The sequence below is a fragment of the Oncorhynchus tshawytscha genome, linkage group LG17 (genome assembly GCF_018296145.1).
Source record: "Oncorhynchus tshawytscha isolate Ot180627B linkage group LG17, Otsh_v2.0, whole genome shotgun sequence".
In the NCBI taxonomy this organism is placed as follows: Eukaryota; Metazoa; Chordata; class Actinopteri; order Salmoniformes; family Salmonidae; genus Oncorhynchus; species Oncorhynchus tshawytscha.
In genome coordinates, this window is record NC_056445.1 from 4,385,035 (window position 1) to 4,411,155 (window position 26,121).

At 42.7% G+C, this 26,121-nt stretch overlaps 1 protein-coding gene across 2 annotated transcripts in view; it reads right to left on the minus strand.

The window, feature by feature from the left end:
• cfap54 (cilia and flagella associated protein 54) overlaps nucleotides 1-26,121 on the minus strand; it is a 126,815-nt gene that overhangs the window by 69,834 nt on the left and 30,860 nt on the right. For both annotated transcript variants that reach the window (XR_006079195.1, XM_042300038.1), the window contains exons 16-32: nucleotides 21,035-21,194; nucleotides 20,670-20,765; nucleotides 20,327-20,448; nucleotides 19,813-20,007; nucleotides 19,279-19,371; nucleotides 17,718-17,903; nucleotides 17,345-17,469; nucleotides 17,043-17,190; nucleotides 16,618-16,773; nucleotides 16,240-16,362; nucleotides 13,636-13,761; nucleotides 8,203-8,335; nucleotides 6,418-6,513; nucleotides 5,517-5,643; nucleotides 1,275-1,374; nucleotides 1,076-1,170; nucleotides 345-545 (exon numbers count right to left, since the gene is read on the minus strand). Coding sequence is in view for 1 of the 2 variants with exons in the window: in XM_042300038.1 (XP_042155972.1) it covers nucleotides 345-545; nucleotides 1,076-1,170; nucleotides 1,275-1,374; nucleotides 5,517-5,643; nucleotides 6,418-6,513; nucleotides 8,203-8,335; nucleotides 13,636-13,761; nucleotides 16,240-16,362; nucleotides 16,618-16,773; nucleotides 17,043-17,190; nucleotides 17,345-17,469; nucleotides 17,718-17,903; nucleotides 19,279-19,371; nucleotides 19,813-20,007; nucleotides 20,327-20,448; nucleotides 20,670-20,765; nucleotides 21,035-21,194 (2,282 nt within the window). In the remaining variant the exon portion in view is untranslated. The remainder of the gene's footprint in view (nucleotides 1-344; nucleotides 546-1,075; nucleotides 1,171-1,274; nucleotides 1,375-5,516; nucleotides 5,644-6,417; nucleotides 6,514-8,202; nucleotides 8,336-13,635; nucleotides 13,762-16,239; nucleotides 16,363-16,617; nucleotides 16,774-17,042; nucleotides 17,191-17,344; nucleotides 17,470-17,717; nucleotides 17,904-19,278; nucleotides 19,372-19,812; nucleotides 20,008-20,326; nucleotides 20,449-20,669; nucleotides 20,766-21,034; nucleotides 21,195-26,121) is intronic.

The window sequence follows — 26,121 nt, forward strand, 5'->3', positions numbered from 1 at the left end:
AAAATGTCATCATGGTCTATTGTCGTTGTTGTAAAATGTACACAAAAATATTGTACATATATGTACAATCAATAAAACACAGAAATGTAGCTAACTCCTATGCTTGCTTAAAAGTGAGCTGGCACCAGATACGTTATAGGGCTAGCTCAGCTCACTTTTAGCTACACTCTTAGCGAATCGTGCTGGAAAGGACAGTGACTGTGAAAACATCTGAGCCAGCACAGTACAATCTGTAGGGAATGATAGCGTGACAAGGGTACAGTATGTATATGTGGAAAACAGTGATCTGTATGTGTGTGTGTATATGTGTATGTATGCATGTGTGTGTTTGTGTCTATATTTACCTGTGTTGTTGGGCCCCAAGGCCCTGGTGGTTCTCCAGGCTCCTTCTCAGTAGTCCCAGGTGAGCCCTGGCGATGCTAAGGTTGAGGTGACACCTCCACAACCACTCCTCAGAACACACCTGTCTCAGACGCCTCCGACGCTGGTGACGGCGCACCAGGGGGGCTAGCTGGTTCAGCATGGTGTCCACCGCCTTACACTCCCTGACACACAGATGTGAGCGGAGCATACATGCAGGTAAGGACACACATGTACACTTGCATAAACAACACTCATGCAATTGGGGTAAATGCTGAACAGTAATTGGTCATAAGCACAAAGAGAGACAGTTGCTGTAAAAGTACTGTACCTGTCACGTTCTGACCTTAGTTCCTTTGTTTTAGTATGGTCAGGGCGTGAGTTGGGGTGGGCAGTCTATGTTCTTTTTTCTATAATTTGGGATTTCTGTGTTTGGCCTGGTATGGTTCTCAATCAGAGGCAGCTGTCAATCGTTGTCCCTGATTGAGAACCATACTTAGGTAGCCTGGTTTCACCTTTGAGTTGTGGGTGATTATTTTCTGTTCTGTGTTCTGCTTCACCGTTCAGGACTGTTTGTTTTTGTCATTTTATTGTTTTTGTTCAAGTGTTCAGTATTCGTATTAAATACAATATGGACACCTACCACGATGCGCATTGGTCTGACATTTCTTACTCCTCGTTAGAGGAGGACGAAGACAAGCATTACAGTACCCACCTCTCTGTGTTCTGTGCTTTCAGAGCAGTCAGTTGTTTCTTCTGGAGAAGCTCTTTCCTCTTCTTGTCACTCCAGAATGTACTAGCTTTATTCTTCTAAAGGGGATAACAAACGGCTGTCAGATTTATTGAATTATTCTTCTGCAATAGCTTCATGGGAGGGACAGAAAAGAAAAGGGAAGGATTTTAGCTGAGCTCACCTTGTACTCCATGATGGAGGAGGAGTACTTCTTCAGTTCTTTCCCTGAGGTTGATCTGTCCCCTGGGCCCTTCTTAAGCCCTGTCAGTCCCTCATCCCTCCTGTCACACACACACACACACACACACACCACATCACATACATTTGGGTTCTGAGTCTGACCCCGCAAGTGTTTGTCCTCGTCTGTCACTGGTCTGTCACTTGGTATATATAAATCAGAGCCCTAAAACAACAACAACATACTGTACATCATTCTTTAAACTCTTAAATGTAACTAAAGATAATCAAAATTGTAATCGACGTAATCCCCAAAAGTAATTATTTATCATGAGGGCCATAAAGTGGGGACTGTGAAGAGACACACACAAGCGACAGCACACGCACTCTAAACACACCTACACTGTAATATTGTTGTATGGTGGTACTATACATTTTGTATTGTAGATATTTAGTGGTGTAATAATGTTATATGATGTACTGTTTTAACATTTGTACTGTTTTATCTGTTGTTTTACAGTACCAGTCAAAAGTTGGACACACCTACTCATTCAAGGGTTTTTCTTAATTTTTTTGTAGAATAATAGTGAAAACATAACACATATGGACTCATGTAGTAACCAAAAAAGTGTTAAACAAATCAAAATATGTTTTATATTTGAGATTCTCCAAAGTAGCCACCCTTTGCCTTGATGACAGCTTTGCACACTCTTGACATGACAAGGTAGGGGTGGTAGCCCTATTTGGTAAAATACCAAGTCCATATTATGACAAGAACAGCTCAAATAAGCGACAGTCCACCATTACTTTAAGACATGAAGGTTAGTCAATCCGGAAAATTTGAAGAATTTTGAAAGTTTCTTCAAGTGCAGTCACAAAAATCTAACAAGTCTGTAGAAAATAGTAAAAATGAAGAAAATCCCTGCAATGAGTAGGTGTCTCAAAAACTTTTTACTGGAACTGTATATGTAATGTAAATGCCTTGTGTTTGGACACCAGGAAGAGAAGCTGCTGCCTTTCCAGCAGCTAATGGGGATCCTTAATAAATACAAATACATAATAACTAGTAATGCTGCAAACTCCAAGAAAGGTTAAAATCTCACCTTTCTGGTAAAAATAGTTATACATTGCTGAGGTGTAGTCACTTTTGAGCTCAAGTACACAGCAGAAATATAATGAAAATATGAAATGTTTAATATGATGTATTTCATATTCAACAAAACTGTATGGTTTGAAATTACTTATATTTGATACACTGCCGATTTTGCAGGTTTTCCTACTTACAAAGCATGTAGAGGTCTGTAATTTTTATCATAGGTACACTTCAACTGTGAGACACGGAATCTAAAACAAAAATCCAGAAAATCACATTGTATGATTTTTAAGTAATTTATTTGCATTTTATTGCATGACATAAGTATTTGATCACCTACCAACCAGTAAGAATTCCGGCTCTCACAGACCTGTTAGTTTTTCTTTAAGAAGCCCTCCTGTTCTCCACTCATTACCTGTATTAACTGCACCTGCTTGAACACGTTACCTGTATTAAAGACACCTGTTCACACACCCAATCAAACAGACTCCAACCTCTCCACAATGGCCAAGACTAGGGTGTCAGTTAGGGTGGAGGTGATATGATCCTTGACTAGTCTCTCAAAGCACTTCATGATGACGGAAGTGAGTGCTACGGGGCGGTAGTCATTTATCTCAGTTACCTTAGCTTTCTTGGGAACAGGAACAATGGTAGCCATCTTGAAGCATGTGGGAACAGCAGACTGGGATAAGGATTGATTGAATATGTCCGTAAACACACCAGCCAGCTGGTCTGCGCATGTGCTGAGGACACGGCTGGGGATGCTGTCTGGGCCTGCAGCCTTGCGGGGGTTAACACGTTTCAATGTTTTATTCATGTTGGCTGCAGTGAAGGAGAGCCCGCAAGTTTTGGTAGGGGGCCGTGTCAGTGGCACTGTATTGTCCTCAAAGCGAGCAAAGAAGTTGTTTAGTTTGTCTGGGAGCGAGACATCATGGTCCATAGACCCTGCCACATACCTCTTGTGTCATTGCCGTTGAATTGCGACTCTACTTTGTCTCTATACTGGCGCTTAGCTTGTTTGATTACCTTGCGGAGGGAATAGCTACACTGTTTGTATTCAGTCATGTTTCCGGTCACCTTGCCCTGATTAAAAGCAGTGGTTCGCGCTTTCAATTTTGCGCGACTGCTGCCATCAATCCACGGTTTCTGGTTGGGGAATGTTTTAATAGATGCTGTGGGTACAACATCACCGATGCACTTGCTAATAAACTCGCCTCCCGAATCAGCGTATTCATCAATGTAGTGGTTCGACGCTATCCGGAACATATCCCAGTCCACGTGATCAAAGCAATCTTGAAGCGTGGAATCCGATTGGTCGGACCAGCATTGAACAGACCTGAGCACGAGTGCTTCCGTTTTTAGTTTTTGTCTATAGGCTGCGAGCAACAAAATGGAGCCATGGTCAGCTTTTCCGAAAGGAGGGCGGGGAGGGCTTTATATGCGTCGCGGAAGTTAGAATAACAATGATCTAGGGTTTTACCAGCCCAGGTCGCGCAATCGATATGCTGATAAAATTTAGGGAGCCTTGTTTTCAGAATAGCCTTGTTAAAATCCCCAGCTACAATAAATGGAACCTCAGGATATGTGGTTTCCAGTTTACATAGTCCAATTACATTTTTTCAGGGCCGTCGAGGTGTCTGCTTGGGGGTATACACACGGCTGTGATTATGATCGAAGAGGATTCTCTTGGTAGATAATGCGGTTGGCATTTGATTGTGAGGAATTCTAAGTCAGGTGAACAAAAGGACTTGAGTTCCTGTATGTTGTTATGATCACACCACGTCTCGTTAATCAAAATGCATACACCCCACCCTTCTTCTTACCAGAGAGATGCTTGTTTCTGTCGGCGCGATGCGTGAAGAAACCAGGTGGCTGTACCAACTCCGATAGCGTGTCTCGAGTGAGCCATGTTTCCGTGAAACAAAGAACGTTACAGTCTCTGATGTCTCTCTGGAAGGCAACCCTTGCTCGGATTTCGTCTACCTTGTTGTCAAGAGACTGGATATTGGTGAGTAGTATGCTCGAGAGCGGTGCGCGATGTGCCTGTCTATGGAGCCTGACCAGAAGACCGTGCCGTCTGCCCCTTCTGCGGCGCGGTTGTTTTGGGTCGCCGGCTGGGATCCGATCCATTGTCCTGGGTGGTGGGCCAAACAGAGGATCCGCTTCGGGAAAGTCGTATTTGTGACACTCAATGCACTGCAAGTCCTGCCTCTCAAATCTCCTCTTTGGTTTTTAGCATATACCCACGTGCCATCTCCTCACTGGTTTTAGGAGCACATACCCACGTGGGTGATTGAAAGATGAACTGACGTCCACACTCCAGTCAGTAACGCACCGTAAAGTTGGTACCCAACCTCCATATAAAGTCCAAAGAAGTAAAAAAGAATACTGTAGAAGGAGGAGAGATGACGAGAAAGGAATTCGGTTTACCGTTTTATCTGTGTATTAATTGTCGCAGTAGAGGACTTGTGCATTTCAGGTAAAATAACAACCAAATGTTTATATCCCAGGACTAGCTAGCTAAATAAATGCTTAATGCTTTTCAACCTGTCCCCAAATTAATATAATTGGTTCAGTTTGTTATGATATTTCAACCTGCGTGTCCTGATCGTGTCTGGTGTGGGGGTACAAAATCAACACGGGCATTATGGAGCACGCAGGGGTACGAGCGGTTTGGTCAGCTTGTCAGTGTTAGGGAAAATATATCTAAACTAGGAAGTCGCCTTTCATCTCATTAATACTGTCTGTCTATGGCAAACAGAAAGTGTTTTTTTGTTTAAAATATATTAATTATTTTAGATTACTGGCTATTAATTTATCTCTGAATGTGTTACAATGACGAAACCACTCTCTCCTGCTGCGTTAGTTGTTAGTTAGAGTTCAGTCAGGAGTTGATGGACAGTCGGTAGAGCAAATGAAATGATAGGAGGGACAGCCCAGCTTCAAGTGGTGTCAGATTTCACATCCTGCTACACACAGGCAGAAGAGACATACTCCTGTGTCTGTGTGAATCCTACCGTGTCCACAGATCGATTTATAAGCAAAAATGTCTGTCAGAACCACGCAAGTCCACTAAACTGGTCCACAGAGGTCCACGCAGGTCCACTAACTAAAATGTGATAATAGTACTTAGAGGGCGGTACTATACAGTACCTGCTAAGCCAGCCAAATATGTCGTGTCCCCACTGCAGGACCAGCTCTAGATGGTCTGCCTGCATGGTCCTCTGGAGCAGCAGCACAGCAAACTCCATGAAGCACGCCTTGCGCTTGAACTTCATCACTGAAACACAGGCCAAATACTCATTGATCATACAGTACAGACAGACACATACACAAAGTGCCTTCAGAAAGTATTCATACCCCTTGACTTATTCAATATTTTGTTGTGTTACAGCCTACATATATTTTTTCTCAAAAGGTGAAAACATGTTTTTAAAAATCTTTACACATTTATTGAAAATAAAATATAGAAATATCAAATTTACATAAGTATTCATATCCCTGAGTCAATACATGTTAGGATCACCTTAGACAGCGATTACAGCTGTGATTATTTCTGGGTAAGTCTCTAAGAGCTTTGCACACCTTGGATTGTACAATTTTTGCACTATTATTGAAAAAATGTAATCTTTGTCAAATTGCTTGTTGACCATTGCTAGACAGATCATTTTTAAGTCTTGCCATAGATTTTCAAGCCAATTTGACTTAAAACTGTAACTAGGCCACTCAGGAACATTCAAGTAGGTCTTGGTAAGCAATTCCAGTATATATTTGCCGTTGTGTTTTAGGTTATTGTCCTGCTGAAAGGTGAATTTGTCTCTCAGTGTCTGTTGGAAAGCAGACTGAACCAGCTTTTCCTCTAGGATTTGCTTGTGCTTAGCTCTATTCCATTTCTTTTTATCCTAAAACACTCCCTTGTCCTTGCTAATGACAAGCATATAAAATGAAGAAAACGTCAAAGGCTGTGAATACTTTCTGAAGGCACTAAACACCTAGGGAAGACAGGTACAGTAAACACAGAGGGAAGACAGAGATAGGGTTAATAAATACGTACAATCTTTGAAAGCAGCCTTCAGAGGGCTGTTGGTGACGATGGGGTACAGCAGAATGGGGTCCTCCTGTCCAGTCAGTTCATGAGCATGGGCCACCGCTAAGAATAATGTAGAAGAGAAGAGAATATATAATAGATATATATAGATATATAATATATAATATATATAATAGATATAATATAATAGAATCAATCCATATTCAATGATACATATACAGTGGGGCAAAAAAGTATTTAGTCAGCCACCAATTGTGCAAGTTCTCCCACTTAAAAAGATGAGAGAGGCCTGTAATTTTCATCATAGGTACACTTCAACTATGACAGACAAAATGAGAAAAAAAAATCCAGAAAATAACATTGTAGGATTTTTAATTTATTTATTTGCAAATTATGGTGGAAAATAAGTATTTGGTCACCTACAAATAAGCAAGATTTCTGGCTCTCACAGACCTGTAACTTCTTCTTTAAGAGGCTCCTCTGTCCTCCACTCGTTACCTGTATTAATGGCACCTGTTTGAACTTGTTATCAGTATAAAAGACACCTGTCCACAACCTCAAACAGTCCCACTCCAAACTCCACTATGGCCAAGACCAAAGAGCTGTCAAAGGACACCAGAAACAAAATTGTAGACCTCCACCAGGCTGGGAAGACTGAATCTGCAATAGGTAAGCAGCTTGGTTTGAAGAAATCAACTGTGGGAGCAATTATTAGGAAATGGAAGACATACAAGACCACTGATAATCTCCCTCGATCTGGGGCTCCACGCAAGATCTCACCCCGTGGGGTCAAAATGATCACAAGAACGGTGAGCAAAAATCCCAGAACCACACGGTGGGACCTAGTGAATGACCTGCAGAGAGCTGGGACCAAAGTAACAAAGCCTACCATCAGTAACACACTGCCGCCAGGGACTCAAATCCTGCAGTGCCAGACGTGTCTCCCTGCTTAAGCCAGTACATGTCCAGGCCCATCTGAAGTTTGCTAGAGAGCATTTGGATGATCCAGAAGAAGATTGGGAGAATGTCATATGGTCAGATGAAACCAAAATATAACTTTTTGGTAAAAACTCAACTCGTCGTGTTTGGAGGACAAAGAATGCTGAGTTGCATCCAAAGAACACCATACCTACTGTGAAGCATGGGGGTGGAAACATCATGCTTTGGGGCTGTTTTTATGCAAAGGGACCAGGACGACTGATCCGTGTAAAGGAAAGAATGAAATGGGCCATGTATCGTGAGATTTTGAGTGAAAACCTCCTTCCATCAGCAAGGGCATTGAAGATGAAACGTGGCTGGGTATTTCAGCATGACAATGATCCCAAACACACCGCCCGGGCAACAAAGGAGTGGCTTCGTAAGAAGCATTTCAAGGTCCTGGAGTGGCCTAGCCAGTCTCCAGATCTCAACCCCATAGAAAATCTTTGGAGGGAGTTGAAAGTCCGTGTTGCCGGGCAACAGCCCCAAAACATCACTGCTCTAGAGGAGATCTGCATGGAGGAATGGGCCAAAATACCAGCAACAGTGTGTGAAAACCTTGTGAAGATTTTTTTTTTTCATTTTGTCTGTCATAGTTGAAGTGTACCTATGATGAAAATTACAGGCCTCTCTCATCTTTTTAAGTGGGAGACCTTGCACAATTGGTGGCTGACTAAATACTTTTTTGCCCCACTGTATAATAGAATATTGCCAATCAACAACAGTTGATAGTAATTTGTTTTAATGTCTACAATGTTACAAACAGGACAGTTAGCACAGGACAGTACAGCAAAGGTCTGTAGTATCTCATACCCCTGCTCCAGGCTGAGCTGTCATGCTGCATGAAGGTTCCAGTCCTCTTGTTCTTCATGGCACTGCCCTCCAGAGCCTTCATCTGTTCATTCTGCTCCTCCTCTCCCTGGATGCTGCCTGCCTTCTTCATCAACTTCTCAATCCGGTCATACGCACACACACACACACACACACACAGACACCAAGGTTTCCATTAGCCGGCTTTTGCCCCCCACAAAAAAATGTGTCTGGGAGAAGAAAACAAATCCCATTGTGAAGTAATGCATTTTAGCCTATCCATACCAGTAGATGTAACGCGAGATGCAAATAGTCTGGATAGCAATGCAAATAGTCTGGATAGCCCATTGATTAGCTGTTCAGGAGTCTCATGGCTTGGGGTAGAAGCTGTTAAGAAGCCTTTTGGACCTAGACTTGGCGCTCCAGTACCTGCTACCGCTCCAGTGCGGTAGCAGAGAGAACAGTCCATGACTAGGGTGACTGGAGTCTTTGACAATTTTTAGGGCCTTCCTCTGACACCGCCTGGTAAAGAAGTCCTGGATGGCAGGAAGCTTGGCCCCAGTGATGTACTGGGCCGTACGCACTACCCTCTGAAGTGCTTTGCGGTCGGAGGCCGAGCAGTTGCCATACCAGGCAGTGATGCAACCAGTCAGGATGCTCGTGCCCTCTTCACGACTGTCGTAGTGTGTTTGGACCATGTTAGTTTGTTGGTGATGTGGACACCAAGGAACTTGAAGCTCTCAACCTGCTCCACTGCAGTCCCGTCGATGAGAATGGAGGCGTGCTAGGTCCTCCTTTTCCTGTAGTCCACAATCATCTCCTTTGTCTTGTTTACATTGAGTGAGAGGTTGTTGTCCTGGCACCACACGGCCAGGTCTCTGACCTCCTCCCTATAGGCTGGTTCTTCGTTGTTGGTGATCAGGCCTACCACTGTTTTGTCTTCAGCAAACTTGATAATGGTGTTGGAGTAGTGCCTGGCCATGCAGTCATGAGTGAACAGGGAGTACAGGAGGGGAATGAGCAAGTACCCCTGAGGGGCCCCCGTTTTGAGGATCAGCGTGGCGGATGTGCTGTTACCTACCCTTACCACCTGGGTCAGCCCGTCAGGAAGTCCAGGATCCATTTGCAGAGGGAGGTGTTAAGTCCCAAGCTTAGTGATGAGCTTTGAGGGCACTGTGATGTTGAACACTGAGCTGTAGTCAATGGGAAAGGGCAGTGTTGAGTGCAAGAGACCGCATCATCTGTGGATCTGTTGGGGCGGTATGCAAATTGGGTCTAGGGTTTCTGGGATAACGGTGTTGATGTGAGCCATGACCAGACTTTCTGTAGTCTGTAGTCATTTAGGCAGGTTACCTTAGTGTTCTTGGGAACAGGGTCTATGGTGGTCTGCTTGAAACATGTTGGTATTACAGACACCATTAGGGACAGGTTGAAAATGTCAGTGAAGACACTTGCTAGGAGTACACGTCCTAGTAATCCATCTGGCCCTGCGGCCTTGTGAATGTTGACCTGTTTAAAGATCTTACCCACATTGGCTACGGAGAGCGTGATCACACAATCGTCTGGAACAGCTGATGCTCTCATGCTTGCTTTAAGTGTTACTTGCCTTGAAGCGAGCATAGAATAATTTGGCTTGTCTGGTAGGCTCATGTCACTGGGAAGCTCACGGCTGTGCTTCCCTTTGCAGTCTGTAATAGTTTGCAAGCCCTGCCACATCCGACGAGCATCGGAGACAGTGTAGTACGATTCAATCTTAGTCCTGTATTGACACTATGCCTGTTTAATGGTTCGTCGGAAGGCATAGCAGGATTTCTTATAAGCTTCCGGGTTAGAGTCCCGCTCCTCGAAAGCGGCAGCTCTACCCATTAGCTCAGTGCGGATGTTGCCTGTAATCCATGGCTTCTGGTTGTATGTACGTACAGTCACTGTGGGGACGATGTCATCGATGCACTTATTGATGAAGCCAGTGACTAATGTGGTGTACTCCTCAATGCCATCGGAAGAATCCCGGAACATATTCCAGTCTGTGCTAGCAAAACAGTCCTGTAGGACTCTGCTTCATCTAACCACTTTCTTATTGACCGAGTCACTGTTGCTTCCTGTTTGAGTTTTTGCTTGTAAGCAAGAATCAGGAGGATAGCATTATGGTCAAATTTGCCAAATGGAGGGCAAGGGAGAGCTTTGTACGTGTCTCTGTGTGTGGAATAAAGGTGGTCTAGAGTTTTTTTCCCCCTCTGGTTGCACATTTAACATACTGGTAGAAATTAGGTAAAACTGATCTGAGTTTCCCTGCATTAAGGTCCCCGGTCACTAGGAGCGCCACCTCTGGATGAACGTTTTCCTGCTTGCTTATGGCCGTATACAGCTCATTGAGTGTGGTCTTAGTGCGAGCATCGGTTTGTGGTGGTATATAAACACCTACGAAAAATACAGATGAAAACCATCTTGGTAAATAGTGTGGTCTACAGCTTATCATGAGATACTCTACCTCAGGCGAGCAAAACCTTGAGACTTTCTTAGATTTCATGCACCAGCTGTTGTTTACAAATATACATAGACCGCCACCCCTTGTCTTACCAGAGGCTGCTGTTCTATCCTCCCGAATAAGCTTAAAACCCGACAGCTGTACGTTATTCATGTCGTCGTTCAGCCACGACTCAGTGAAATATAAGATATTACAGTTTTTAATGTCCCGTTGGTAGGAAATTTGTGATCATAGTTTGTCTATTTTATTATTGATTGATTTTACGTTGGCTAATAGGTCCGATGGTAAAGGTAGATTACCCTCTCGGCGACAGATCCTTACAAGGCACCCGGACCTTTGTCCTCGATACCTCCGTCTCTTTCTCCTGTGAATGACGGGGAAGAGGGCCTTGTCGGGCGTCTGAGGTAAATCCTTCCCGTCCGACTCAATGAAGAAAAAGTATTCCTCCAGTACGGGGTGGGTAATCGCTGTCCTGATATGTAGAAGCTCTTTTCGATCATAAGACATGGTGGCAGAAACATTATGTACAAAGTAAGTTACAAATAACGCGAAAAAACATACAGTGGTTGCTCAACTAAAAGTTATGCTGTGGGATTTAGAGGTAATTTGGGGTTTAGTACGGTACTCTGAGTCATTACTTCTTTGCTCCAGACCAGCGCAAGGGGGAGTTAGAGCACTGATTATGCTTTTGGGTCCCAAGGTGCTACTGTGTCTCTAACTGACAATGAATGGGTGACATAAACCAATGATAATTGTGCATGACTTCAAAATTGAATTTCAATTAACTGAATGATGAGGATGAAGAAGGTGATTGAATTTAGAACAATAGTGTTAGAATTGCTATTCCTCTGTCCTGCACATGCACACCCGGTAAGATACACTTATTTAATTTGTTACTACTCGTCAGTATTACTTACTAATAAAACTGTTGTTACACTAAGGTTTTTATTCTAAGAGAAAAGTTGACTACAATTAGGGTGTGGAAATGTTAGGATTATTTTGCTATTACTGTAGTACTGTAGCCTACTCCCGAACGGTCACATTGTACAGCGCCCGAGCGGCGCAAAGTTCTAAGACACTGCATCACTGCGTTTCTACAGGTGCTGGTTCAATACCTGTGCCGGCCGTACACACTAAAATGCCCTTTTCTCAAAAGTGTTTTTTCAAGTGTATCAGCTTCCAAAGCAGAATTACTTTCCGATTGTTCCTCAAAAATGCAGTGTATGATATACCATGATGTAGCTCTGAGTCTCTACTTTTTACCAATGTTAAAAACCCAATTTCAAATGTTGCTACATAAATCCAGGTGGTGAGTCACAATTTCTTCAATGATCAGTAAATTAAAATGCTGCTGATTAAATGTCCGGAAACCCTGACACACACACAAAGCAAAGAGCACAATCCTCAATGTGACATACAGTACCAGTCAAAGGTTTGGACCCACGTACTCATTCCAGGCTTTTTCTTTATTTTTTACTATTTTCTGCATTGCAAAATAATAGTGAAGACATCAACTATGAAATAACACATATGGAATCATGTAGTAACCAAAGAAGTGCTAAATAAATCCAAACAAATTTTAGATTTGAGATTCTTTAAAGTAGCCACCCTTCGCCTTGATGACAGCTTTGCACACGCTTGGCAATATCTCAACCAGCTTCACCTGGAATGCATTTCAATGAACAGGTGTGCCTTGTTAAAAGTTCCTTTGTGGAATGTCTTTCCTTCTGAATGCGTTTGAGCCATTCAGAACTCGCTTGGGCCAAGAAACACGAGCAATGGACATTAGACCGGTGGAAATCTGTCCTTTGGTCTGATGAGTCCAAATGAGAGATTTTTGCTTCCAACCGTCTTTGTGAGACGCAGAGTAGGTGAAAGGATGATCTCGGTATGTGTGGTTCCCACCGTGAAGCATGGAGGAGGAGCTGTGATGGTATAAGGGTGCTTTGCTGGTAACACTGTCAACAATTTATTTAGAATTTTAAGGCACACTTAACCAGCATGGCTACTACAACATTCTGCAGCGATACGCCATCCCATCTGGTTTGCGCTTAGTGGGACTATCATTTGTTTTTCAACAGGACAATGACCCAACACACCTCCAGGCTGTGTAAGGGCTATTTGACCAAGAAGGAGAGTGATAGAGTGCTGCATCAGATGACCTGGCCTCCACAATCACCCAACCTCAACCCAATTGAGATGGTTTGGGATGAGTTGGACCGCAGAGTGAAGGAAAAGCAGCCAACAAGTGCTCAGCATATGTGGAAACTCCTTCAAGACTGTTGGAAAAGCATTCCAGGTGAAGCTGGTTGAGAGAATACCAAGAATGTGCAAAGCTGTCATCAAGGCAAAAGGTGGGTACTTTGAATCTCAAATATGAAATATATTTTGATTTGTTAAAGACGTTTTTGGTTACTACATGATTCCATATGTGTTATTTCATAGTTGATGTAGTAAAAATAAACAAGAAACACGAGGACAAAGTCTCACTTTGTAGGCTTTCGAGTAAATTATACCAACTTTTATGCCTTTGCGCAGCGCAGCGCCTCCAAAAATGTATCTATCAGCACTTCACTCACAGCGCACAGCTCACCAGCCAGTCATTGATGCTGCGTGAGGTGGGATGTAGGATACTTATTTCTATGAAACAAAACTGCAGAAATACATTGAAAACAGCTACTTCATTTTATAAATTGCAACTCGCAAGTGCTCATACTTGACTTCTGACTCTATTTTTATTAGCAAATGCGAATGTAATGCTCACAATGTAAAGCCCTGCAAATTGACCACCCGCCAACGTGGCTGGTGGAATAGACATTCTTACCCACCAATACCAAAATCTACCTGCATTTGGCGGGTGTTAATTTTATGCCCTGCTTGGGCTGTAAATGGAGGTGTGCTTTGATGAGTAATTGATTAAAAGGCAGTATAGGTTACAGTGCAGTACATACCCCGTCTGGCTCCACTGGAAGGGGCTTACTGGGTCCCTGCACGGTCTCCAGGATATCACGGAGGACTTTCTTTCCCTGTTCGATCACTGTTGCTGCCAAACGGTGCTTCTCCAGGGTGCGAAGGGCCTATGGGTTAGTAGAAGACTGGTCTTAATAGATCTAGATGTATGGAACTCACACACACTGAGTTAAAACCTTTTCCAGCTCTCCCTCTTTGGTTGGTATATAGCTCAAAGGCCCAAAACGGAACACACATCCGTATCCTTACAAACACTTTGGGTGGCTGCGCAAAATCTTCTTCAGCTCTTCCTCTTTTTCACACACATACACACACTAGGGTTTAATAGCGGGATCCGGGTTACCGAATGCATTTCAATTAACAGGCGTGCCTTCTTAAAAGTTAATTTGTGGATTAACTTTTTGTGGTGTCACGCCCTGGTCTTCGTATTTAGTGTTTTCTTTATTATTTTGGTCAGGCCAGGGTGTGACATGGGTTATATTATGTGGTGTGTTTTGTCTTGGGGTTTTGTAGGTATTGGGATTGTGGTATAGTGGGGTTATCTAGAAAAGTCTATGGTTGCCTGAAGTGGTTCTCAATCAGAGGCAGGTGTTTATCGTTGTCTCTGATTGGGAACCATATTTAGGCAGCCATATTTTTTTGAGTGTTTCGTGGGTGATTGTTCCTGTCTTTGTGTTTGTTGCACCAGAGAGGACTGTTTTGGTTTTTCACGTTTATTGTTTTGTATTATGCTCATGTTTGAGTTTTTTCTTTATTAAAGAACATGAACACAAACTACGCTGCATTTTGGTCCGATCCTTGCTACACCTCCTCTTCAGAGGAGGAGGAAGAAGAGAACCGTTACATGTGGTTAATTCATTCCTTCTTAACACGTTTGAGCCAATCAGTTGTGTTGTGACAAGGTGTGTATGGGGGGGTGTATAAAGAAGAGAGCCCTATTTGGTAAAAGACCAAGTCCATATTATGGCAAGAACAGTCAATCCGGAAAAATTCAGGAACATTGAAAGTTTCTTCAAGTGCAGTCACAAAAACTATCAAGCGCTATGATGAAACTGGTTCTCATGAGGAGGGCCATAGGCATGGAATATCCAGAATTCCCTGCAGAGGATACATTTAAGAGTTGCCAGCCTCAGAAATTGCAGCCCAAATAAATGCTTCACAGACACATCTCAACATCAACTGTTCAGAGGAGTCTGTGTGAATCAGGCCTTCATGGTTGAATTTCTGCAAAAAAAACACTACTAAAGGACACCAATAAGAAGAGACTTGCTTGGGCCAAGAAACACGAGCAATGGACATTAGACCGGTGAAAATGTGTCCTTTTGTTAGGAGTCCAAATTAGACATTTTTGGTTCCAACCGAACAGATGATCTCATGTGTATGTGTATTTCCCACGGTAAAGCATGGAGGAGGAAGTGTTATTGTGTGGGGGTGCTTTGCTGGTGACACTGTCTGTGATTCATTTAGAATTCAAGGCACACTTAACCAGCATGGCTACCACAACATTCTGCAGTGATACGCCATTCCATCTGGTTTGCGCTTAGTGGGACTATCATTTCTTTTTGAACAGGACAATTACCCAACACACCTCCAGGCTGTGTAAGGGCTATTTTACCAAGAAGGGGAGTGATGGAGTGCTGCATCAGATGATCTGTCTTCCACAATCCCCCGACCTCAACCAAACTGAAATGGTTCGGAATGAGTCAGACCGCAGAGTGAAGGAAAAGAAGCCAACAAGTACTCAGCATATGTGGAAACTCCTTCAAGACTGTTCTAAAAGCCTTCCTCATGAAGCTGGTTGAGAGAATGCCAAGAGTGTGCAAAGCTGTCATCAAGGCAAAGTGTGGCTACTTTGAAGAATCTAAAAATCTCAAATATGTTCATATTTGTTTAACACTTTTTTGGTTGCTACATTATTCCATATGTGTTATTTCATAGCTTTGATGTCTTCACTATTATTCTGTAATGTAGAAAATATAAAAAATTAAGAAAAACCCTTGAATGAGTAGGTGTGTCCAAACCTTTGACTGGTACTGTATATATTTTAGACTGCTGGACTAAACAAATCTTGGTTGACCAACAGCCTATCAACCAAACAATCTACCAGTCAACTAAATGGGGTCAGCCCTAAAACAGCCACAACCTTCCCAAATTCCCCCGGGAGCCAGGTGCAAGCGGAGGGAAAAGGGCCAACAAGTGACATCTTTCAGTGAAAGGTAGATTAAAACAAATGTAATTTTCACTAGACCGCATAATATTTTACCAGTTTGCCAACAGTGCTTCATAGGCCTACATTAATAGGCTACACCAACAAAATAATATGGTGACTTTGAGAGAACTTTGAGTTTATTAAATTGCAACAAATACAACAAGAACTTTAGATGAATGTGTTAATTACTCCATTTAGAGTGGTATAATCATTTCAGTTTCAGTTTTATTCACTGGTAATATATGCTTTTAAATAGCACCTTCGGTTTGAACGGGAATACCGGTATGCCCGGTAATTTCTTGGCTTTTCTCGGGAAGGAAAATTTGTAGATTCTCTGGAAAATATTATACTCCGACACACACAAACACATGGTTACCTTGGCAACATAATATGTTATACAGGCTATCATGTGCAGGAGAGACTCTGAGGTGGTGGCTGAGCGTTTTTGTTTGACAACTCCTGAGATCTCTGTCAGCACTGCCAGGCACTTCATCAGCACCTGGAATAGACATAAATACTGTTTACACCCACATTTACAAGATCAGCACAGCAATGTGATAATCATAATAGTAAAGCAATCATTTACAAACAATAGGCAACATTTTTCCAAAAACAATTAAAAAGCATGCTAAATGGAGAATCTACATCGAAGGTGCTTAGACATACACCAATAGGCTTAATCTGGGTCCAGGAAACAGTGAGTCATTCAGAGCCAAGAGTCAATCAGGAGCTCAGTAGGTTTATTGTACCTTACCTGTACAACAGGCTCTGCTGGGATCTGGTGAAACATGAGCGGGGCCAGCAGGCCATAACACCCCACCACAGCCTGCAGGGCAGCGCTGCTGTCATTCAGCCAGAGAGCCAGGTCTATGGCCACCAGCATCCGCTCACACTCTGCCAACCTGGCCTCCTGAAGGGGTTAAAAGTAAACACAGCTGCCATCATACCACCCTCTCTAACATCTCTCACTGTCATGCTTGGTTCTCTCTCAGAGTCACATATATTACATTCTGAAAAATCCAAATTCCACATGTGACTCCCACGCAGGGACTCTTGGACTTTCCCTTTTTCTTATGACGCACCAAGTAAAATAAACAAATGTTCTTACCCAGAGCCCAGTTTACAGCCATGACCATAAAGGAGCCATCCATTTAGGAAACAGTGCCTTAGTGTACTTACCTGTCCCCAAATGAGTGGTCCTCCGTCACTGAGGGTGTCACAGAACAGCGCACCCTCCTGGATGTGGATCTCTGTCTGCATCAGGATGGAGGAGAGAAAGAGGTGGAGGAGGAGAGGAGAGGAGCGCTGCAGAGTCTCCAAACGCAGCCTGCAGAGGAGGAGGGAGAGGGGGGGGATGAGAAAACGAGAGGTAAATCGGGTGAAAGAGGGGATAGATTAACAAGAGCCATGACAGAAAGGAATGTGAGGGAATAAGTATCTCAAACAAACACATCTCCTCAGTCAGAGTGTGTTGTCCTCACTTGGTCTGAGCTAGCCCCTCTAAAGTGGCCCCTGGCTCTTGAAGACCTTTGGGCTGGTTGAAGTGGCTCCACAGTTCACTGCAGGCTCTCTTGGCTAGAGCGTGTTGCCCTGTCTGGTACGCTGCCTGCATGAGACACAACACAGACAGGGAGAGAGGGTCCTACAGTCACCAGATTATACATAGAGTAACTCACACACACTCAATAAATCGGTGACCTTATATATGGCCGAATCCTAACGTGAGATGTGTGTGTAGCTATAACCCAAACTTTCTCACTAGTCTTTTGATTGACAAACACAGCTACAGGATTTGAATATCATGTTACATGATAAGTCTTTGAGGTGTGAGTGTTAGGATTCCTTCCTCAGTACCTGTGCCAGGTGTGCCCAGGTGGTGAGCAGTGGCAGAGGCAAGGAGGCTAGCAGAGGCCTGGTTGTCTCTCCAATGGCATTGCCCACCAGTTTACCCCCGGCGTTGTAGGCTGCTACAGCAAACACATACTTCTGGTTCGGCTCCAAGCAGTCCACTCGTAGCAGTCGCTCCCCTGATGCAGGAACCTGGGCAGAAACACAGGGACAGAGAGTTTATGAAAAATCTAGCCATTGAAATAGAATGAAAATCTATTCATTCTATTTCTATGAATCTAGCTAGGCCAACCATGAGTACAGATGTCTTGGGAATAATTAGTGGTGGCCAATTTTCCCTCTAAGCTGCACATGGACGCGCAGCTCCCCTTGGACTGCTGCACAGAAGAAATATCAGCCTACGCAGAGAAGCACCAGAATGAACATCACTCAACTTTCTAGAGTTTTCCCTTTAGTTAACACTATCAACGTTTCCCGTTACTGTGGGAATTGTGCTCGAACCAACGTAATATTAGCCACTTTCAAAGTAATATATCGAAGCAAAATGAACTATGCGAGATTTAGTATTCTAAACTCACCGTGCGAGAGATTTTCTTGTAGGCAGAGCACATTGGAGTAGGATTCTATTTGGAGTAGGATTCTATTGCATTGACAGGCACGACTCAGGCCTTAATCTACACAGACCGGTGGGCCATAATATGCAAATAGTCATTGCCATATATGGATCTGCCATTCACTTTGAACTGGACTGTGTTTACAGCATGAGCAGTCGTGAGTAGAAGTGATTGTTTTGAGATCAAAGTGAGAGCTGCATGTAGCCACCTGTGCACATTTGTTCATATTCTTTGCTAGTTAGTGAGTTGTTAGCCCAGTTATAGCTAATTTCTAGCCAACAATGGGGGAGTGGTTGCTTCCTACAAGACATCTTTGAAAAGCAAGTCAGGTGAAGAGTTTTTAAAGGGGAAGTGTTGTATTTTGAGATGGCTATGTAGCCAATAGGCAGATTGCAGCATAACTTGTCTGACTTTCTGTAATAATGGGAATAATAATTCATTACATTTTGTAAGGTGGTTTCTTTCATCAAACAACAAAACATTTTCAGTCACCTCTTTGTCTGAAGTGGATAAACAGGTTAATGTCAAGTCCTGCATGTTTTTTTTTTTTCAAAAGTCTCATGTAATGTAGGCCTACATTGAACACTACACATGTGCTGCTACTGTGGCATTGTTTCTGATGGTAGGCCACTCTGGTAGGCCAACATTATGATCAAATAGCCACAGTAGGCTACTTGGCCACTTTTAAAAACACCCTTTAAAGCGGGTACAGCCTCAGTGTTCACAGTAAACATGCGGCAAGAATTTTTACAACGTTCAAGTTTGCACTCAGCAGACCTGAAATTTGGCCAGTGCTGAAAACAAATTGAGGGAACATTGGTGGGGCTGCATTGAAAAGCAACAGAATTGTAATACATACCCATGGCCATATAAAATGTGTACCTGAAGAGGGCAGCAGACAAGGTGAGAACTTGCTGTGTAGGTGTCAGTAGACATTATGTAGAGTAACTTACCTCGTCTCCAGTGCCCACCAGGTTGCTGTCTCCTAGTCTGACTTTCAGGTTGATTCCCTCAGCCTCACGTGCATAGATATGGTACCAGCACACCTGCACCACACCGTGGAGAGACAACATGCTACTGTCTATATAATATGATATTATCCTTATAATATATAATACTATCCTTACAGTAAAACACTATCATATGAATCCCTAAAATAGCACCCACAAAGACATACAGTATGTAATTCCTCCCAGATACAGTATGAGTAAAATAGCAGCCACAAAGACATACAGTATGTAATTCCTCCCAGATACAGTATGAGTAAAATAGCACCCACAAAGACATACAGTATGTAATTCCTCCCAGATACAGTATGAGAGTAGCATGAGAACATTACTGTTCCTACTTCAGACTGTACTTAGAGTGACAGTTGCTCTGGATATGATCCTCATGATCCCAATCATAATGATCACCATCCTCATACTGTAAGCTACACACTGACTGATCCAGACAGGAGTGTCTGCTTAGTGTAGACATCCTATCACCTGTTCCTCCAGGGCGTAGGGTGCAGGGGTGAAGGTCATGGAGTGGTAGGTACGGGACAGGAGGATAGGGGAAGGAGGAGGTCTAGTGTTTCGCTCCTCCTCTCCTCCTCTCTCCTTCCTCTCTGACGGACGACCAGAGGAGCTGAACAGCTTCCTCTCCTCCACCTCTGCCTTCTCTATCAAGACAACAGCTTCCTGTGACCAACACAGGGAGGATACAAGGAATGGGTGAAAACCTCAATGTTGGGCAAACCTCAAGTAAGGCTAGCAGAACTAGCTATTTATTGTGTATACCAACTAAAGGCATTAGTCATTCTCTTGTAATGTACATATCAACGTGACGGACAAGCAAAGAATTTTTATAGAATGGCATTTGTGATATAATGTGTCTCCAATCATAATGTGTCATATCAACAGTAAGACTAGCTGTTGCCATTGGCATCGGCTAATGGGGATCCTAATAAATCAAATCAAAATCAACATGATATTCAATTGACATTTTCAGTGTCTTTACCTCTAGCAGTCTCTTGGTGGCGCTGCTGTTCTGATCCTTCCTGTGGGACAGCAGAGCCTTCTGGACCAGGAACAGAGCTATGGAGATCTTATTCTTTCTGATCCGCTCCAGAAGCACCGACTCTGTAAACAGAGGTTTTAGGGACCACACAATCATTATCACAATAATTGGCAATATCTTCTGTTTATAACTAATGCATTACCTAAATACTGATTCATGAAGTAATCAAACTTAAACACAATATCAGCTTGAAATACACAACTGCTTGTGTCAAAGCTGAGAACCTGATGCAGCCATGTAAAGTATGGAGTGCAGGGCCATGGTTAAGGGCTCTCAGTCTCACCTCCTCTGGCTCTGTTAGCCATGGTCTCAGGTATGTCCACACCACCAGGGGGCCTCATAGATCTCCTACTGTCACCAGCATGCTGCTGCAGCTCAGCTAAGGGAAGGGACACAACACAGCACAGCACAGCATACAGAGTGGATGGGTCGAGGGGAAGTGAGGATGGCAGATTTGAGATGATGAGCATGACAATAACTCTTAAGAAGAGGGGGACACAGGTTTGGTTTTGTGTACGTTTCAATGAGGATGAAATAGAGGATGTCTTGGAAAAGCAGGAAATCCTGATTAATCTGGTGGGAAAAAAATCACAGAAAAGCATTCTGGGATGGTGGAGGACTATCTGTCTGGAGGCCTTGCTGACATACCTGGGCAGGTGTTGAGCAGCTTGAGGGAGACTCTGTGCTGGACAGACAGCAGTTCCAGATGCAGGTCCATGGGGACCAGAGAGAGAGACAGGGAGGGACTCTTCACCCTCTCTCCCTCTCCTCCTTCTGCAGGGGAATGCATGGCCGGCCCAGCAAACTTCTGTAAATAGAGAATGATGTGTGGTGACAGACCTGAGCCAAAATAGCTGTCATCTCGGAGGTGGTTGTGTAGAGTCTTGCACAATGCAAAGCACCTAGTGAAAAGCACTAGTCTAGCAATGCAATAATACATTATCATCCTTACTATCAGGTAGTAGTCTACCCACAGTGGTGAAAACGTGCTTTAGTGATTACATTTATAACATATATTTTACCAAGACAAATATGATTATTCATGTTCTAAATTGTTCAGGTTTTTTTTCTCTAACATTTCATTAACAGTATATCAAAAAAGTTGGATTTCGTAACCCAATACATCCGATAATAAGCACCAAGCTCTGTTGACAGAGCGGTGGGTGCATCTTGCTCGCCTCAACTTTTGAGGATTTTACATGTTGTGGTGGTCGTCTTCATAGCTGTTTCCGATGGTTGCAAAAAGGTAAATTAGCATGACACAAGCTGAATTAAACATAAAAAGGCTTTGAAAATAAAAAGCTTGGGGTAAGCTCAGTGCTCATTTGACATTTTACAAAGATAAGCTTGTTTTTGTGAGAAATCTTTTAAAAATAACAGGAATTTCGGATGAATAAGAAGCGCATACACTGAGTATACCAAATATTAGGAAAATATTCCTAATATAGAGTTGCGACCTCCCATTTCCCTGTACTGCCCTCAGAACAGCCTCAATTCGTCGGGGAATGGACTCTACAAGGAGTCGAAAGCGTTCCACAGAGATGCTGGCCCAAGTTGACTCCAATGTTTCCCATAGTTTTGTCAAGTTGGCTGGATGTCCTTTGGGTGGTGGACTATTCTTAATACACACAGGAGACTGTTAAGCGTGAAAAAACCCAGCAGCGTTGCAGTTCTTGACACAAACCAGTGCGCCTGGCACCTACTACCATACCCCGTTCAAAGGGCACTTACTGTAAATCTTTTGTCTTGCCCATTCACCCTCTGAATGGTATACACAATCCATGTCACAATGGTCGATGCTTAAAAATCCTTCTTTAACCTGTCTCCTACCCTTCATCTATACTGATTGAAGTGGATTTAACAAGTGACATCAATAATGGATCATAGCTTTCACCTGGTGAGTCTTTGTCATGGAAAGAGCAGGTGTCTTTAATGTTTGGTATACTCAGTGTTTACTAAAATATGAATATACTACATGTCATGTCTGAAAATCGATATCTATCTTACTTCTATATTGTTTTATGTCCTGCGGACTCGAGAAGAAAGATGATGAGTTCAATGGGAAAGTGAGCCTGTCAGGTAGCCTTCATTCTCGCACACAACCCAGCCTAGCTGACGTCAAAGACATCTTCCTTATTTTTGACCACTTTTTTTTTCTCTGGCCTCCATTGATTTAGTCACCCTAATTTTGGCCATCCTACAAGGGTAAAACAACAACAACAAAAACTTTTAAACAGATTATGATAGAGACATGAGATTGGGACCATTGGTTTTCTTAGAGGAATATCTACACAATTAACATATTATTTTACCCATTGGTCAAAAAAATTGCTTTTGATTGGACACCCTACAGGTAGGTAGGAATATGGTATTTTTAGTGCTTCACACTTCAAGGTTCTTCAAGGGTTCTTGGTAAGGGTGATGGGTCTATGTGGAACCCTAATGACTCAAAGAACCCTTTAACCGCTTAAATTGTTCTTTGCAGTTCAGAAAAGGGTTCTTTACTCTTTTAGTGATTAATATGTGGTGGCTCATTAGAATATTTTGGGGCGTGTTTTTGTATGAACAACCATGAGTGAGACAGTCATTCCAGTTTATCTGTTCTGTTGTGTTATGCCACGACATGCTAACTATGCACACGGACAGTTATGGGGTCTGATTAAAGACTAAAAGAAGAGCATTATTCCAATTAAGAAATGTTATTTAAATCCTTTATTGTTCAGTCAGCTGCAAGTCTCTTGGGGAATGTCTCTATAAGCTTGGCACATCTAGCCACCGGGATTTTTGCCCATTCTTCAAGGCAAAACTGCTGTTTGGATGGGTCGGATGGGTTCCGTTGGTGTACAGCAATCAATAAGTCATACCACAGATTTTCATTTGGATTCAGGTCTGGACTTTGACTAGGCCATTCCAAGACATTTAAACGTTTCCCCTTGAACCACCCAGGTGTTGCTTTAGCAGTATGCTTAGGGTCATTGTCCTGCTGGAAGGTGAACCTTCGTCCCCGTCTCAAATCTCTGAAAGACTGAAACAGGTTTCCCTCAAGAATTTCTGTGTATTTAGCGCCATCCATCATTCCTTCAATTCTGACCAGTTTCCCAGTCCTTGCCGATGAAAAACATCCCCACAGCATGATGTTGCCACCACCATGCTTCATAGTGATGAGAGGTGTTGGGTTTGCAACAGACATAGGGGTTTCCTTGATCGCCAAAAAACTAAATTTTAGTCTCATCTGACCAGGGTAACTTCTTCCATAGGTTTGAGGAGTCTCCCACATGCCTTTTGGTGAACACCAAAAGTGTTTGCTTATTTTTTTCTGGCCACTCTTCCATAAAGCCCTGCTCTGTGGAGTGTACTGCTTAAAGTGGTACTATGGACAGATACTCCAATCTTCGCTGTGGAGCTTTGCAGCTCCTTCAGGGTTATCTTTGGTATCTTTGTTTCCTCTCTGATTAATGCCCTCCTTGCCTGGTCTGTGAGTTTTGGTGGGCGGCCCTCTCTTGGCACATTTGTTGTGGTGCCATATTCTTTCCATTTTTTAATAATGGATTTAATGGAGCTACGTGGGTTGTTCAAAGTTTCTGATATTTTTTTATAAACCAACCCTGATCGGTACTTCTCCACAACTTTGTCCCTGACCTGTTTGGAGAGCTCCTTGGTCTTCATGGTGCCGCTTTCTTGGTGGTGCCCCTTGCTTAGAGGTGTTGCAGACTCTGGGGCCTTTCAAAACAGGTGTATACTGAGATCATGTGACAGATCATGTGACACTTAGATTGCACACAGGTGGACTTTATTTAACGAATTATGTGACTTCTGAAGGTAATTGGTCACACCATATCTTATTTAGGGGCTTCATGAAAAAGGAGGTGGATACATATGCACACACCACTTTTATTATTTTATTTTTTAGAATTGATTGAAATAAGTTTTTTTTTTTTCATTTCACTTCAGCAATTTGTACTATTTTGTTATTTGGACTATTAAGTCCAAATAAAAATCTATTTAACTTACAGGTTGAAATGCAACAAAATAGGAAAAACGCCAAGGGGGATGAATACTTTTGCAAGGCACTGTATAGAGGAACATACTTTAACATTTGGACACAAAACAATATGGCTAACCATATAAAGAAAACAAAATTAAGAAACCTGTACGGTTCTTCAAAGGGTTTCTTTGTAAAAACTTTGAGAATGGCTCTTTATTAGAACCTTACGAAATGGTTCATCATAGCACCATAAAGATTCCATATACTGTAGAACCTTTTGAGCAGGGTTCTTTATACAACCTTTAAAAAAGGATTATATAGGTCGTAATAATCTGATATTCGGTATTTCACCTGAGTGTCTATTCGATTAAAATGTGGTAAAAATATATACACAGTTCCAGTCAAAAGGTTGACACACCTACTCATTCAAGGGTTTTTCTTTATTTTTACTATTTTCAGTGACTTTTGCATTGTATAATAATAGTGAATATATCAAATCTTTGAAATAACACATATGGAATAATTTAGCAACCAAAACATTCCTCTTGGCATTCTCTGAACCACCTTCTCTCAACCACCTGGAATGCATTTCAATTAACAAGTGTGCCTTGTTAAAACTTCATTTGAATTTCTGTCCGCCTTAATGCGTTTGAGCCAATCAGTTGTGTTGTGACAAGGTAGGAGTGGTATACAGGAGATAGTCCTATTTGGTAAAAGACCAAGTCCATATTATGGCAAGAACAGCTCAAATAAGTAAAGAGAAACGACAGTCCATCATTTCTTTAAGACATGAAGGTCAGTCAATACAGAAAATGGAAAGAACTTTGAACATTTCTTTGAGTGCAGTCGCAAAAACCATCAAGAACTATGATGAAACTGGCTCTCATGAGGACCGCCACAGCAAAGGAAGACCCAGAGTTACCTCTGCTGCAAAGGAAAAAGTTCATTAGCGTCTTTGTGAGACGCAGAGGTGAACGGATGGTCTCCGCATGTGTGGTTACCACCGTGAAGCATGGAGGAGTTGGTGTGGGGGTGCTTTGCTGGTGACACTGTCTGTGATTTTAGAATTGATTTAGAATTCTTAACCAGCATGCCTACTACAACATTCTGCAACGATACGCCATTCCATCTGGTTTGTGCTTCGTGGGACTATCATTTGTTTTTCAACTGGACAATGACCTAACACACCTCCAGGCTGTGTAAGGGCTATTTGACCAAGAAAGAGAGTGATGGAGTGCTGCATCAGATGAGCTGGCCTCCACTATCACCCGACCTCAACCCAATTGAGAGGGTTTGGGATGAGTTGGATTGGAGAGTGAAGGAAAAGCAGCCAACAAGTGCTCAGCATATGTGACCCAATTCAGTAAGCTAGGAGTATGTCGCAAGTCACAACTTTACAGGAGAGCCGTTTGAATTTGAAAAATGTTTTTATCAAGGCAAAGGATGGCTATTTGAAGAATCTAAAATCTAAAATATATTTTGATTTGTTTAACACTTTTTTTGGTTACTATATGATTCCATGTGTTATTTAACATATATTTCATATTTTTTTGCAAATGCATTATACATTTAAGTATCAGATTTACATAACTATTCAGACCTTTTACTGAGCACTTTGTTGAAGCACCTTTGGCAGCGATTACAGACGAGTGTTCTTGGGTATGACGCTACAAGCTTGGCAGACAAGTATTTAAGAAGTTTCTCCCATTCCTCTCTGCAGATCCTCTCAAGCTCTGTCAGGTTGGATGGG